Source organism: Triturus cristatus, chromosome 1_1, assembly GCF_964204655.1.
Source record: "Triturus cristatus chromosome 1_1, aTriCri1.1, whole genome shotgun sequence".
NCBI lineage: Eukaryota > Metazoa > Chordata > Amphibia > Caudata > Salamandridae > Triturus > Triturus cristatus.
In genome coordinates, this window is record NC_140579.1 from 37,477,557 (window position 1) to 37,495,058 (window position 17,502).

Sequence of the window (17,502 nt, forward strand, 5' to 3'; positions counted from 1 at the left end):
GAAGTTAAATAACCTCTCTCTCGCCACAGCACGCCGAAGTCATGTACAACTCCGAAAGCATAACGTGAATCAGTGTATATGTTGACTCTTTTATTTGTGGCTTGAATACAGGCCTGTGTCAGAGCGACGAGCTCTGCTGCTTGAGCGGACAAGGTATTTATACACTTGGTTTCAATAATTTCAGTGTCTGTTGTGACTGCATAAGCGGCCACTAACTCTCCTGTACCTGTTCTCATACATGAACCATCTACATACAACGTCAGGTCTGGATCTGACAATGGGACATCTGTCAAGTCTTGTCTGGGTTTCGTCGTTATTGTAATAACTTCAATACAATCATGAGCTAGTGGGTCTGTTCCATTTACAGGTAAAAGTGTGGCAGGATTCAATGTATTACAACGTCTGATTTCTATATGTGGCTGAAACAATGTTAATTCGTAACCTGTAAGTCGCGCTATAGTCAAGTGTTGTGTTTGCGTTCGATTCACAAGAACCTCTACTGCATGTGGTACTTGTACTGTCAATGGATGTCCTAACACTATGGCATCGCTTTGTCTGATTGCTAAAGCTGTCGCTGCCACTGATTTCAGGCACGCAGGCAGAGCCTGAGCTACGGGATCTAATGTACTAGAAAAATAAGCACACGGTTTGTGTGATCCTGCTTGTTCCTGTGTGAGTACTGACAAGGCAGTACCTTCTCGTTCTGTAACAAAGAGTGTAAAATGTTTTCTGTAACATGGTGTTGCTAAAACAGGTGCTTGGCATAGAGCTTTCTTTAAGCTTTCAAAAGCTAGTGTGTGTTCCTGAGTCCAAGGGAGGACAGTCGATGTGGCTGCCTCCTGTGTTGTTAATTGAATGAGTGGTTTTGCTAGAAATGCATACTGAGGGATCCACTGCCTACAATATGAAGTGAGGCCTATGAAAGCCCGCACCTCCTTTTGTGTCTTGGGTATTGGCATATTAGCTATTAACTGAATGCGGTCGGGTGTAAGCTGCCTTCCCTCCTTGGACAGCGAGTGACCAAGGTAAACAACTCGCTGGACACAGAATTGCAGCTTAGAAGGGGACACCTTGTGCCCCTTTTTGGCTAGAAATTGTAAAACCGTCAGTGATGCTTTTTCACATTCAGGTTCGCTTCGGGCGGTGATCAGCAGATCATCGACATATTGAAGCAGAGCAGTGTTGACTGGCATGTGTATACTGTCAAGTTCTCGTTTCAGTGCTTGGCTATAGATGCTGGGGCTTTCTGTAAATCCTTGAGGTGCGCGTGTGAATTTAAAGCTACGTCCATTTAAACTAAATCCGAACAAGTATTGGCTTTCCGGATCTATTGGGACGCTAAAAAAGGCATTTTTGAGATCAATTACAGTAAAGAATGTTGCTTCGGAATCAATAGCTGTCAGTAATGAAGAGATGTCTGGAACTACGGGGTATTGTGGTACAATACATTTATTTAATTCGCGCAGATCAATAACCAATCGATATACTGGGGGAGCCTTTGGATCAGTTCGTTTAAGAATCGGAATTATCGGTGAATTACATACATTGGAGTCGGTCTCCACAACCACTCCTTGACCAATAAGCTCGTCAATGATTTGCAGTAAAGCCATTACAGCATCTGGGGGTAACTTGTATTGTCGCATTCGTGGTAGTACCACTCCTGCCTTTAGTGTGACTCGATAGGGTGTAATGTTCATGCAACCAACATCTGTAGGGCCTTGTGCCCATAAATGTGTCGGTAAAGTCTGCAGTCGGGAATCCATATCTCGAGACACATAGTGACCTTTGAAATCACGTAAAAACAATCTTACTCCTTCCGGAGAACAACATATTATAGCTCCTAGAGCTTTCAGTGTTTTTATACCTAACAAGTTTTCTGGACATGATTTAGTAAGCAATAAATCTGTAGTTCTGGTCAAGGGTCCTATCGTAAGTGGAAGAGGCTGTGATACTTCATTAACAATAGGTTTTCCTGAAAAACCAAGGGAAATATTCTGTGAGCCTGAGAGGGGTGCCCCTGGAACTTCACTACGTTTTATAGTTGTTCGACTTGCCCCTGTATCTAGTAAAAATTTTCTATCTTGGCCTAATAATTCACTATGTACATAAGGTCCTTCTTGGTCTACAGGGACCTCGATAAGGGGTAAGTCAACTTCCCTCTCTAGGCTGGTTCATGCATATCGTTGATAATCAGGATAGTCATACTGTGCGGTCTGGTACAGCTGTCGTGTCGTGGTTTGTGTGGCAGCAGCAGGCAACGCTGGTGCGGCTGGCACAAACTGTATAGACTGTTGTGGAGCTGGCATGGCCTGTGCATGCTGCGGTGCTCCTTGTTCATTCTGATCCTGTCTAGGTGGCCGTGGTCTTTCTTTTGTAATACCTGTGGCGATATTACGCTTCAGGACTGGGCAATCGTGTATGTAATGTCCTGGCTGTTTACAATAGTTGCATGTCCCTTTTACAGGTCCTGCTGACTCACCAGAATGTGTCGTACCCTTTTTATGTCCTTCAGCTGGAACTGTCTGAGAGACTAGCATTTTCATTTTCGTGTCTTTCATGCGTCTTTGTTCATGTTCTTTTTCTTCTCTAATTCTATTGTAATGGTACTGTAACATTTGTAACATTTGTGATGGGGTATTACCTTGCCAGGTACTCTCGAATAATACTCTATTCTTCACTTGGGGCAAAGAATTTTCAACTAATTTTGTCACAAACAGATGTGGGTATGACTCGCTACTTGCTTTTATACCACTATTTATACCAAAACATTTTTCGAATCGGGCATAGAAATCACTAGTGTCTTCATCTTGCTTTTGTTTACAGGCTGAGATTGCACCCCAGTCTTCCTTTTTCGTGGTTAATAAACGTGGCAGTACCTGTACTAGTAAACCTGGCAGTGCTTTAGTTTTGTCCCCAAGCCCCGAACCTGGACCTCGGGCCTTTTCTTCATTTTCTAATGCTGTCCAATCTATCTTTTGGTCTCCTACCTCCCACTCTTTTTCCTTGAGTTTTTCATAAATGCCAGCAGGCATTAATACCTTTAATATTGTCATAATGTCGGGGTAGGTATACTCTCCCATGAGTAACATGTCTTTAATTTCTCGGTGGAAACCCGCTGGGTCTTTGTCATGACTGGGTACCACTTTCTTCATTTCTAACAATTCTATTTTTGATATGGGCGTATATACAAATACACGTTTAAACTGATTGTCCTCGCCCTTTATTGGGTGTACTTCTCGTAAGGGATTCTGTCTGTCCATGTAATACATCGGTCTTTCCTTGATGGGCAATGAAACATGTTCTGGACATACAAAAAGAATGTACTGCTTTCTGGATTCTAGTATTTCCTTAATTAACTTAGTACCTGAACCTTTCCATCTATTCGTGAGTAATTCAGTCAATATATCAGGTAAGGGACCAGGATCTGAATGTTGGCCTTTATATAGTATAAGAAGTTGTTGAATCATATAAATCCCAGCTAAACGCTGTTCATCTGGGGTGAGGTTCAAAAATGTGTGTGCTACTGTATCATCACCATATTTTCCGGGACTGTCAACCCAATGAACGGCTGACCTGGCTAATTCTTGTTCATCCATAGAATCGAGTAAATGATAACCCCTTCGTTCTCGGAGTAGTTTATCAGCGGCTTGGAACGAATGCTCGGGGGACCTCATATTTATTATAGGTGTTTGGAAATTCCTGTTATTATCTGGACATATCGGACGTATTGGGTCAGTAAAGCATCTAGTACTATTACTAGATCTTCCTCTACCTACATAGGCTATGGTTTCTGACTGTCCTGTGGACAGTCCTGATCCTTCCTCCTCCTCGTTTTGTTCAAACTGGTCTACCGCTAATCTCTCTTCGTGTAGGCGTTCTATTTCTTTACGGATCTTTCTGCACATGGCTATTATACATTTTTGCCTATCATGTCTCCCTTCTGATATATTCTGGCTCCATCTGGTAAGAGTTTCCATTGTTTCCGGGTCTACCCCCGGTCGGTCTTGATTTCTGATCACACAATTTATGAGGAAACGTAACAGTTCCCCCTGTATCTCCACTTTCTGGTATTCCATAGCTCTGTTAATACTTTCAGAATCTCGCCCTGTTTGGACAAAATGATATATATTATCTAGATGCACAGTCATTCCTGGTAACTTCCCTAAATACACCGCGGCTCGTCTGATACGTAATGATGCCAGGATCATTTCGTCCTCTTTGCCGGGCACAGGGTCATATCTACAATCTATAAGAAGTTCCTTAAGCGTGCGGGCATTTATGAGTTTGGGGGTACGTGGATGTGCTGACTCTTGAAAGGTAAGTTTATTTACTCTGGGTGGCGTAGAAAAAATGTTGGTAGCACCTCCAGTAGCCCCGTCTGGGGTATCGGGTGTGAAAGGATTCGTTGAACGCGATACAGCAACTATAGGTGTGGACACAGCTATAGAAGTAGCTGTAGGAACAGATGTGGAAACAGATGTGCTTGCCGGAACTTGTGTCAGGATTTGATGCTGTAAGGATACAGATACAGGATCTTGGCGTTGAACCTCCCCGGCCGACGGTCTATGTGGGGCGGGGTTAGCATACTCGGGAGCTGCGTCATCTAAATATGAGGAAAGGAAAACATCTTCTGCGGTTCTAGGATGCCCCTTAGGATGTACTTTTATTGGAAATAATGGGGGTGGCAAGTCTTTTGGTATCCCCGGAGTAGCCTTAGGTAATCCTTCGGCCAGAAGGGGATACATACCCTTCATAAGGGCATTTCTTTGTCTGTCTACTTGTTCTGATTTTACTCGTGTACCTTCTTCAATTAATAGATTTTCTCGGACTTTATTTGAATTCTCTTTACTCTTCTCTTCCTGTCTACGTGCTTTTTCTGTACGTCTATACGATTCTTTACGCCATAATTCAATGGCGTCTTTCTGTGACTGTCTGGCTTTCCTTTTCCATAACTCTTCCTCTACTTTAACGATGCAATCTGCATCCCAGGTCCCAGCTGCGGGCCACCTCTGACTTTCTGGTAATTCCTTAGTGTAGTCTACCCATAGATCAAGAAATAATATAGCGTCTAGGCCGTGTTTATGATACATGAAGTACCCTGGGGTGTCCCTAGGAGGAATGGGAACAGCTTCTTCGAGTACCCCTTTTCTAGTTGTGATCTGTCTTAGTTTCGAAAAGAGCGGCATATTGAGAACTGGTCTGATACTTGATCTTGAACAAACTTAATACAATAAACCACGATAAAGAACAGTCATTCACACCACAATATGCAGGACGTATTAATACATTTAACATTTAACATTTAATGAGCAGCGATGATGATGATGATCTAAGGAAACTTAATTACAAAACATAATTCTCGACATTTAACGGAAATTATTCTGAATTTTATATACTTGATATACTAGATATACTGCTAAACAGTACAGATACACTGCTAAAACAGTGCAGACCGGATTTGTGTACCCAAACCCGTCTGGACCGGCACAACTTATGTGCACGCCAGAACGCCTCCCCAGTAATGGTACTCACCGGGTAGCTCGGAACGGAAGGCCTCGGAACGGAACTGAACTGAACTGGACCGGACTGGACTCGACTCGAAAACTTCGGACACTTCAGGACATCGGAAACCTGGTGGGCCTCTGTATACCTCGGATCTTGCTCTCTCAGCTAGGCTCTGGTCGGGATACTTCGCACTTCTCACCGCCTCGTCTGGGTGTTGATCGCAGCCTCAGTCGCCCCCGCTTGACCGGAGGGAGATACAGGAAATCCTGCTGGTACGCGTTGTTGTCCGTCCAGCTGTGGCAGGAGACCGGGCCTGCAACGCACCGCCGGCGCGTGAGATGAGAAAGTGTCCCTGTTCGGGCGCCATTCATGTGGTAAATAATTTAATTACCGGGACTTAATTTGATACAGAACATAATAAAAATAGCTCAATAAATAAGAGGCAGAATCCGTGGTATTAGAGGTTCGGAATGGGCTTTATTCCAATGGACGATTCGGAATCGTGGCCTCCAGGTTCCATCACCACGGAGGTTCAGGAAGTGAAGTACATACATTATTGATAATTAATCACTTTTATACAATAGGCATTACAGTGAAGCAAATGCGAGAGGCGTAACAATTGATAGCAAAGATAACATTTCACATGCGTAGCTGAAGGAGGCGTAATTGGGAGTAACAAGAAAACGTCATTGGTTGTGATGTCACATATGGGTGGATCTATGAAATAATTTCGCAATGTCAGCAGAAATACTTGGCAGAAATGCGCGCGCAGCAGCATGACGTGTGATTGACGTGCAGCTAGGGGGTGGAGGGGACTTGACATTTAGCTCTACATGTGGCGACAGATGTCTGGAGGGTCAAGTCAACCTAATCCCAAATCATATCTAACATCCTATGTTTAAAGAACTATGTTATCCAAAAGAGAGGCCTTCTTGGAGTAGAATCTTATTCTATACTGACTATACTGACTGTTAGTGCGTGTACAAGCGTCTAAGTGTCTACACTAGATGCGAGGGCAGGAATCTTCCATAGTAACAGGACTATGAATTACTTGTATAAAGACAGAGAAGCCGGGCCTTTGCTCGGTAGCTGGCAGAATGTTTACTTAAACTACTAGACAGGAATGCATTGGGCAGGGAGCGGAGCAGATAATTTCGAAGGTGAAATACAGTTCTTGGCAGGCAGCAAGCTGATGTCAGGCATCGTGAGCCGCGCAGAGGATGAGACAAAGTTCATGGTCACAGATGCAGGCTCGGACTGGAGCTTCAGAGACAGAAAGCAAGAAAAGCTTGATGACAGAATCGGGGCCTACTCAGCTGGACTGAAAAATGGCATAAGTGAACCATATAAAGGCGGTGGCCTTTCGTACTTAGGAATGGAATATCCGGCCCATTCATGGCGGATCTGAAAGAGGACATGTTAACGATGGACGCACATGTATTTGCGTCTTCATAACTAGAACTGGAGGGAACATACATGTACTTGTAACATGCACATAGAACCGTTGGGGTCCAAGATAGGGGACATAACTGACCAGAAAAATCCATATTTCCACACAGTGCACAACGCTCACAGAAAGTACCTCAGATTTGTAGTGGACGGACAACACTACCAATTCAAAGTGCTCCCGTTCGGAGTCACAACAGCGCCACGAGTATTCACCAAGTACCAACAATTCCTAACATGGAAAACCGCTTTTCTTGTAGCCATCACTTCCCTTAGAAGGGTCAGTGAGATACAAGCACTTACCATTCAAGAACCTTTTCTCCAAATGCACCATAACAAGGTTGTTCTCCGTACAAACCCAAAATTCCTTCCAAAAGTCATTTCTCCCTTTCACCTAAACCAATCAGTAGAACTACCAGTATTTTGTCTCGCAACCACAAACCGTTGCAGAAAGAGCTCTTCACACACTAGATGTCAAACGAGCCTTACTCTACTACATCGAGAGAACACAACCTTTCCATAAGACCAAACAACTGTTTGTCTCTTTCTCTCCACCACACAAGCAAACCCCATCTCAAAATCAGGGATAGCTAGGTGGATTGTAAAATGCATTCAAATTTGCTACCACAAAGCAAAATGAACGCTATCCGTTCCCCCAAAAGCCCATTCTACACGGCAGATAGGGGCGTCCATGGCATTCTTAGGGAACATCCCATTAGATGATATCTGCAAAGCAGCTACATGGTCAACACCGCACACTTTCACTAAACACTATTGTGTAGACGTGCAAACTAAGCAACAAGCTAGTGTGGGCCAGGCTGTACTCAAAACATTATTTCAAACCACTGCAACAGATACGGGTGGTCGCCGCTAAGGTTGGTAACTGCTATATAATCTATGCACAAGTGTGTAATCTGCAGCTCATATGCCTCGAACGGAATATGCTATTTACCAGTATGCATCTGTTCTTGGCATGTAGAGCTGTAGATCTACACACGCCCACCCGCCTCCCCGGCTACCTGTATCTGTTCCAGTTTATCTTATTTAGATACCACACACATGGGCCTCTTCACTGTTACTACTACGCTCCATCTTTCCCTGCTGGCGAAAAACAATCTTAGGATGGAGCCGATGCCCATGCGCAATACAATCCAAAGGAGGAGTCACCGACCTCATGACTTCCAAAGACTTTCCAAGAGGAAAAACAAACTGCAAACATCCGGGCCCAACACCAGATGGCGATCTATGCACAAGTGTGTAGATCTGCAGTTCTACATGCCAAGAACAGATACATACTGGTAAGTAGCATACTCCATTCAAGACATTTGCCAAGCACCAACCCAGTACTGGATTACAAAAGTAACGAGAACATACTGTACCTGCAACTTGAATATTCTTCCATAGGGAATCATTGACTGTTTTCTCTGAAATATTTTCTAAGTGTCAACTTTTAAAATAGCTAAATATTATTTAAAAATCATCACAGTAATTAAGTAGACTTGTATCACTTGATTCTAAGTACTGACCCAGGACTGAATCTAGGATCCAGCCCTGGAATTCCAAAAGTTATCACAAAAGTAATCTGTTGCAAATAACTTGAAACTTCAATTGAATTCAATGCATTATTGTGTTTAAAATAGTGTTGCCTATTGCAACCACTTGTAACTTTCTACAAAAGTCAATTGCATATTGCAAAAGTATTTATATAAAGCATCTCATTCTGAGAAAGTATATTGTAATACCTATTGTTGGTTCTAAAATAAAACAAGCATATATTTTTTATATATAAACCATTGGCCTAGAGTTCAGTTATTGAGTGAGTGAGACCATTTGCTGGCTGAGTGTGTACAACAAATGCTTTACACTGTCCTCTGATACTGCCTTACTGCTCGACCAAGCTACCACTTTAGAGAGTAAGGTTATATCTAACTTTAGCCTCTGCCAAGCCTCTAGGGACTGTGGACTCTGTACACCCTGTACCTATTTGGGAACAGTATATACAGAGCCACTTTCTCACAGTATTGGTAACCAGCATCAGTTTGTCTTGTGTCCTGATATGGCTTGCAAATGCCAGGTGTAGCCCCACAGCTGTATTCTGCGGAAGACTGGCAGGGAACATGGGAATTATAAAAGGTGAGGTATGGAATATATTTAACCCTATTCAAATCTTCTGATCCTCTGTATTAATCTTCCTCCCTCACTCCCTTCCCCTCACTGCAGAGCACGCAAGTCGAACGTCTCCTATCGGAATGCCTCAATGATGCCAAAGGAACCAGAAATCCGCGAAATGAAGATTTTTATTGACAAGAAGTATGAGACTGTCGTCATGCCAGTGTTTGGCATCTCTACACCATTTCATATTGCCACCATCAAGGTGCGGCTGGGCCTTCTTTATAGCTGCCCTATAGGACAGCCCTGTCTTAAGAATTGATGAGACATTGGAGCAGAATGTTATGAGCATTCTTTTGGAGCAATGCCGGATAGGAATGGGGTGATACCTACTAATATACTTGTGTTAGGCATGTGCTACTTATACTTGAGAGATTTGTTTAAGTAACAATACATACCAATTTTTTCTTTATTAAGCGGTTTGTTTTTATTTTAGCTCTTAAAGTGATGTAACGTAGTAAAACAATGACCCAGTCTAAAAAAAAAAAAGTTCAATTTTTATGTTTTTTAATCTCTTATTTTTGAGGCTGGTGAGTCTGTGGGGTATGACATGAAGGGGCTCGAAACGCTTATTGACAGAAAAATAATGCATTAACCTTGAAATAAGGTATTTGTTGATTTTAGCTGTCAAGGTTGTATTTTCTCTTTCAAGAACAACATAGCATAGTCACCTCTTAATAATAATTGTACTGTTGAGGCTGTGCTTGAAAAAGTGTAATCCTTTTGCCTCTGATGTGAGTTTTCTGGGTACAAGGGACATTTGCATGAGTCCCTTCTGCTATGGCTCCTGCCACAGGACTGTTCTAATAACTTTTTTACGTTTGTGTTTATTATTTTTATTTCTTGCTTTCCTTTTGATAGTTTTTTTTCTTTTTCATCGTACAGAATATCAGCATGTCTGTTGAGGGAGACTACACCTACCTCCGCATCAATTTCTTCTGTCCTGGCAGTGCTCTTGGCCGGAACGAGGGGAATATCTTCCCAAATCCAGATGCCACTTTCATCAAAGAAATGTAAGGCTTCATAACCAGCTAAATTGTGTGGGGGTGTGAAAGATTGGATAGAGAGCTTTGGAAGGAGTCAACCACACTTTGTAGAGTTTGATATGTATTTTTGATAAATTGCTGAATGATATAACTTACTCCGTGCCTAATCTGTACAATGTGTTCAGTGCCTCGGCTGCAGTAGAACAGGATCCTGCGAAACGCAACAACTTTGTGATGGCACTGCAGTCATACTAATAGACTATTTCACAGAAGGGAGAAACTCCCTGTGGATACCACAGGCCTTGTGGAAAGACATAGTCCCACATTATTGTGGTGGGGAGTATCATGTAGTAAAGTATAGTCCCAGGAGATAGCATAGCTTTTATACTGTTATGCACTCTAGGTAATAGTACTGTATTTGGTACCCCATCAGTAAAGCAGCATCCTCAGATAGCAAAGCTGCTAGGGGAATGACTTGGACTATATTGCACTGATGTTCTTATCCTCCCTGTGTCCCAGCATGTACAAATTCTTAACTAACCTGTTGCAAGTGTGACACTGTATGTGTTGCAGTCGAATAGGCTACTAGTGGCTTATGGGCACCTTTTTGGGGGGATGATTGCATGCCACTTGGAACTCAGTTCTTCCTTTTTATGTTGAGCCTAGCCATCAAGCATGAGCTGCTCTGCGAGGCATGCTGTATCCACTTCTACTGGCTTTGACCAAACCCTCGCCTCTGATTGGTTAAATTGTGTGTCCTTTTTAAAAGCTTTCTTCTGTATGGTTTTGTGAGGGTATATGTCTCACCCTCTCATGACTCACTGCTCTGCTGGAGTATTGGCGTATTACAGTATCCTCTCTCTGACTGTTTTATCCTTTGTTTACACACACTTTGCAGTTTGTAGGTTGGCTTCTCAAACACAACCGACTCCTGCCTTTCTTTTCTACTTCTTTACTTTTGGAGCTTCTACATTGGCTTTTGGTTTAAACTTGGCGGCTACCTGCCTTTCTTTTCTATTAATTACTTTTGTACCATTTGTGGCACGCCGTGCTTTAGCTTTAAACATGTGAAGTTAGTGTGGCATGCCGTAAATGCTCCAAAACTAAATAAGTAGAAAAGAAAGGCAGGCAGCCACCATGCTTAAAGCTAAAGCCAACGTCCAAGCTGCAAACATTGCTGGCTTTGCAGCTTCTACATCAGCTTTAGTTGTAAACCTTTCTGTTCGAGGCATATGAGCTGTAGATCACATGCTTTGCATACTCCTGGTATCTAGTGTTGGGTCTGGATGTTTGCAAGTTGTTTTCTTCGAAAAAGTCTTCCCAGTCAGGTAAGGTGACTCCACCTTTCTGTGATATTGCTCACAGGTAGCGACTCCATTGTTAGATAGTTTTTTCCGCCATCGGATGTGTATTGCTGTGCTCCTGTTCGAAACCATTCCTCGGGTTCCCGTTGGTGTGCAATTTACTTACCCTCGATGCTATTGTTATTCGTTTGCGTTTCCCATTGTCCACGTATCATATCGGTTTCAGAAAAATCTCTTTCGATCGGAAACTTCATGGAAGACCGTCTGGCCTAGCCGCGTCGGCCCGCCTTGCAGTTGATGGAATGGACTCCATTTAAATACTGTCCTGGGTACCACGCCAAGTACTCGCGCACCGACTCGCACGAAGTGTGCAACTGGTGAGTCTCCCTGGAGCATGACGAACAAGACTGTGATGCGTGCAAATTGTTCCAATGCAAGAAGATGCTCTGTGACCGTCTGGCTCGACGTCACGAAATGCAACACCAACACAGTGGCTCCATTCCGGATCTCTTGGAGAAGATTACGAACAAGACGTCTACGACACGCAAGGAGCCAAGGAAGAAAAGGAGCTCATTTCCGTGTCAGTAGTCAACTCCGACATGGTTGAAGAGATTCAGCAGGGTCCCCCCATCCCCCAAACTCCACCTCTGCCTAAGAAAAAGGCCCCGGTCCCTCCTCTGCCTTCGGGTCAAGGTCTGCACCGACAACACGTTTCCAACGCCCCGCCTTCGGGTCCGGCACTGAAAGAAATATTAAAGCCTTCTGGCTCGGGATCGAGTCGGCTGCATTCGGGCACCGAGCCGAAACAATCTGTATCGATACCAAAACACATTTCGGCATCCACTCCTTTGGTACTGAAACCATCTTCGAATCCGAATACTTTGGCGCCTAAAAACTCAACTTCAAAAATATTGGCACTGAAAGATAAAATAACTACTACTTCATCGAAGGAGCCTTGTTTCGACATTCCTGCCTTCAAACCCAGACCCGAAACAAAAGGAACTGGTCATCAATCCCAAAACATATGTTCGAGGCATATGAGCTGCAGGTCACACACTTAGGATAAGATCGCCATCTGGTGTTGGGCTCGGATGCTTGCAGGTTGTTGTTGTCTTCGGAAGAAGTCTTTGGTCACGAGATAGGTGACTCCTCCCTTGGACCACAGTGCGCATGGGCATCCACTCCATCTTCAGATTGTTTTTTTCTGCCACTGGGTTCGGATGTAACTTTTCCACTCCGGTAGAAAACTTTTAAATCGAACTTTTCGAAGCGACACAAACTACAAAAACTTCATCCATACACCTTCACTCGACATCGAGTTCATCGGACCGGTTCCGGACGTCGACGCGGGCGATTCCACCTATCCGCGCCGTGAGGCCTACGGCTCATGGAAAGGACGCCGTTTAAAAAATGCCCCCAATGTGGAGCAAAGTTCCCGCACAGTGACCATCACAAGGTCTGCAACCTGTGCCTGTCACCGGAACACGACGAGTCCAGCTGTCCAGCCTGCGCCGCATTCCGCTTGAAGAAGACCATTCGAGATCGAAGAGCTCGTCGCCATATCATGACACACAGACCAGCCCCGGAACCGGAGGACATCTTCGACGAGGGTCCCGATGTCCCGGAGGAAGATTCCGAGGAGCTTCAAATTATATCAGAAGCAGACGACTCAGACGACCCCATTACTACGGGGCAACGGGTGAGTACTGACACCCTTACCCCAACCCCTCCAAAAAGGCATTGGTCAAGACTTCGCCAGCTGGCCCCAGTCGCGACCGAAAACAACCTTCAGAAGCCCCGCCTTCGAGATCGGCTCCGAAGAAATACAAGCCTTCCGGTGGCTCGGCTCCGAGCAAACCACATATTATTGTCCCACCAGCACCTTCGGCACCGAAAGCGCAAGACCTCTCGGCACCGAGACCGGCTCCGGGAACTCCGGCACCGAAACCTTCCAGGCCAGTAGATAAACCGGCACCGAAGGCTCCCAAACCCAAAAGATTCCACTTCGGCACCGAAACCTTCTTCGGCACCGAAACCTTCATCGGCACCAAAAACATCATCGGTGCCAAAACAACCGGCTAAGGACTATCTCACACCTCCTAAGGCCAAAGACTCCACCGATCACCCTAAACCTAGATCGGAACCGAAAAAATCGGCGCCAAAGCCTCTTCCAGAAGAACAAGAACTTTTCCGCCCAGATCCAACACAAAAAAGGATCTATATTAATCCAAAAACAGGACATGTCACTGCTGTGCCATATAAGAAAAAGAAGCTGGACACAACACCTTCTCCAGCTCCTGTAAAGAAGAAGGACTCGGCCACCTCACCCATTCCTCCTTCCTCTCCTGTCTCACCTATTAACCCCCCCTCCCCACCTACACTACCTCTTCCATCTCCTTCACATACACCACCTCCACAGGATGATTATGATGACCTAGCGGGAGGGGTGGATCCGGATGATCTTAATGATCCTAATGATCCTTTCACAAATCCGGATGCTGTACCACTAGACGACTGGGCTTACCCCCTGCCGGATATACCTGACCCTACTGCATATCCTTCAAAACCCTCACCTAGGGTTTGGACAACTAGTGCACAGGGCAGCACTTTACCATGGCGTCACCATGCACTCTGATGCACCCGAGGAAGACTTCCTCCTAGACACCTTTGAGCAGTCCCAAAAATCAGTTCTGATTTTATCCATGATTAAAGGGGTAATCAAACACGCCACTGAAGTTTTTAAAGACCCCGTACGGGCCAGGGTACTTAACCCTCGAATTGAAAAAATATATAGACCTGCCCCAGAAGATCCTCCTTACATTAAAGGACAGCTCCCTCTAGATTCTTTAGTTGTTTCCAATGCAAGGAAACGGGCTAAATCCCAAACAACAGGAGATACACCGCCCCCAGACAAAGAATCCAAACTTTTAGAAGCCTCAGGCAAAAGGGTAGCAGCACAAGCAGCTAACCATTGGCGTATTGCCAATACACAAGCCCTATTAGCACGCTATGATAGAGCTCACTATGATCAGTTAGAAGACCTTCTACAACACTTACCAGACCAATACAAGGCCCAGGCAAATGACCTTATACAAGAGGGAAAGCTCATCTCTAATGCCTCAATTAAATGTGCTCTTGACGCCGCTGACACTGCCTCTAGAGCAATAAATTCAAGCGTACTTCTTAGACGCCATGCATGGCTACGTATTTCAGGCTTCAAACCAGAAGTACAAAGTACCATACTCGGCCAACCATTTAATCAAGACCAATTGTTTGGACCAGCAGTAGATACTGCACTAGAAAAAATGAAGAAAGACACCGAGACTGCTAAGTCCATGGGAGCATTGCAGTCTCCACAGCCATGCGGCTCCTTTCAACGCTCCTTCTATAGAGGGTCATCCAAAACTACTGGAGCAGACACCTCCTCCAACAAAAACTCTACACAAACATCCTCCAATAGAGGATATTTTAGAGGAGTATATAGAGGAAATAACACCAAGGGACGAGGTCGAGGCAACACCAACACTCGTACCTCCCCCGCCACTAAACAGTGACTTTCCTCCACTCCCCCAGACCATTCCACTCCAGTCGGGGGAAGACTCAAACAGTTCCTACCTGTCTGGAATTCCATTACAACAGACAAGTGGGTAAGACAAATTATCCAGTATGGTTACTGCCTAGAACTCACAAATACCCCCCCACACATACCACCCAAACAGCGCCCCATGTCACCAGACCATCTTACGCTACTCAAACAAGAGGTTCTCTCATTGCTTCACAAACACGCAATAGAGCCAGTCCCCTTACAACACCAGGGCACAGGGGTATACTCTCTTTACTTCCTAATCCCCAAAAGAGACGAAACATTAAGGCCTATACTAGACCTCAGACTCCTAAATCATTCCATACACTCAGATCATTTCCATATGATCACTCTTCAACAAGTGCTCCCACTACTACAGCAAGGCGACTTCCTTGCCACACTAGATCTCAAGGATGCCTATTTTCACATTCCCATGCATCCTGCGCACAGGAAGTATCTAAGATTCATGGTAGACGGGCAACATTATCAGTTCACAGTACTCCCATTCGGAGTGACAACTGCGCCCATAGTATTCACCAAATGCCTAGCAGTAGTGGCAGCGCATCTCAGAAGACAACAAATTCACATCTTCCCATATCTGGACGATTGGCTCATAAAAGCCAATTCACTCCACAAATGCGTTCTACACACCCACCAAACTATTCAAATTTTACACAACTTGGGATTCACCATCAACTATCCCAAATCTCGACTACAACCCTCCCAAATACAGCAATATCTGTGAGCCACCATAAATACCTCCAAGGCTATAGCTTATCCCAGCCCAGCCAGGATAGCCAATATACAAGCTCTCATCTTAAAATATCAACCCCAACACTCTCTCCCAGCAAGAGTGTTCATGCAACTCATAGGCATGATGTCGTCATGCATCTTCATTGTGCCTTATGCAAGACTTCAGATGCGCCCCTTACAGGAATGCCTAGCACAACAGTGGAATCAGGCTCACGGACAACTTACGGATCTGGTGTTAGTGGACAGCCACTCACATCGCTCCCTAAAATGGTGGAACACCATAAACCTGTCCAAAGGGCGGCTGTTCTTAGAGCCTCTTCCACAGATAGTGCTGACAACCGACGCATCCCTCACAGGGTGGGGAGCCCATCTCCTGGGACACACCACTCAGGGCAAATGGACCACCCAACAGAAAGTGCTCCATATCAATTACCTGGAACTACTGGCAGTGTTCCTAGCACTAAAATCATTCCATTTACATCTAAAGAACAAAGCTGTCCTCATCCGCACGGACAACATGACAGCCATGTATTATATACAAAAACAGGGGGGCACACATTCTCTCCAGCTATCCCAGCTCGCACAGAACATTTGGAGATGGGCAATTCCCCAGAATATCTACCTACTAGCAGAACACCTTCCAGGAGTTCACAATCAGATTGCCGACTTGTTAAGTCGCCAAACCCAACAGATCCACGAATGGGAATTACACCCACAAGTCCTACTCTCATTCTTCCAAAAATGGGGCCAACCAGACATAGACCTGTTCGGCACACACGAAAACGCAAAATGCCCAACCTTCGCCGCCAGGTTTCCCCACCCACAGTCGAAGGGCAATGCAATATGGATGAACTGGTCAAGCAGATTTGCGTATGCTTTTCTGCCTCTCCCACTCATTCCGTTTGTAGTACGCAAACTCAGGCAACAGTCTCTCAAGCTCATATTAGTAGCTCCCACATGGGCACGCCAGCCCTGGTTCACAACACTCCTGGAACTCTCTCTAGTTCCACACCAAAAACTGTGCCTCTCCCCGCCCCTACTAACACAGAACCATGGAGAAATCAGACACCCAGATCCCCATCAACTGAACCTAGCGGTCTGGCTCCTGAAGTCTTAGAGTTCGGTTACCTCAACCTACCACCAGACTGCATGAATATTATAAAAGAGGCCAGAAGACCTACCACTAGAGCCTGTTACTCTGAAAAATGGAAAAGATTTGCCATTTACTGCACTAAAAATGACATACACCCACTAAATGCTTCCATCCAAACATCATTTGCTACTTACTACAATTGCAAAGATGTAATTTAGCGTACTCGTCCATACGTCTCCACCTAGCAGCATTAGCAGCCTACTTACAAAATCGACAACACTTGTCACTATTTAAAGTGCCAGCAATCAAAGCCTTCATGGAAGGTCTTAAAAGGATCATTCCTCCAAGATTACCACCCTCCCCAGTGTGGAATCTAAACATTGTTGTTACAAGGCTCATGGGTCCCCCATTTGAACCCCTGCATAAATGTGAACTACAATTCCTTACATGGAAAGTAGCTTTCCTTATTGATATCACATCCCTTAGAAGGGTGAGTGAGATCCAGGCTTTAACCATACAAGAACCATTCCTACAACTACATCGTAACAAAGTGGTTCTTAGAACAAATTCAAAATTCCTGCCAAAGGTCATTTCTCCATTCCATCTTAACCAATCAGTCGATCTACCGGTGTTCTTCCCAAATCCAGACTCGGTAGCTGAAAG

At 44.7% G+C, this 17,502-nt stretch overlaps 1 protein-coding gene across 1 annotated transcript in view; it reads left to right on the top strand.

Annotated features, from left to right (window-relative positions):
• LOC146869281 (FACT complex subunit SPT16-like) overlaps positions 1-17,502 on the top strand; it is a 358,428-nt gene that overhangs the window by 186,360 nt on the left and 154,566 nt on the right. Inside the window, exons 5-6 of the mRNA XM_085646892.1 lie at positions 9,172-9,325; positions 10,006-10,133. Coding sequence (XP_085503018.1) covers positions 9,172-9,325; positions 10,006-10,133 — 282 coding nt within the window. The remainder of the gene's footprint in view (positions 1-9,171; positions 9,326-10,005; positions 10,134-17,502) is intronic.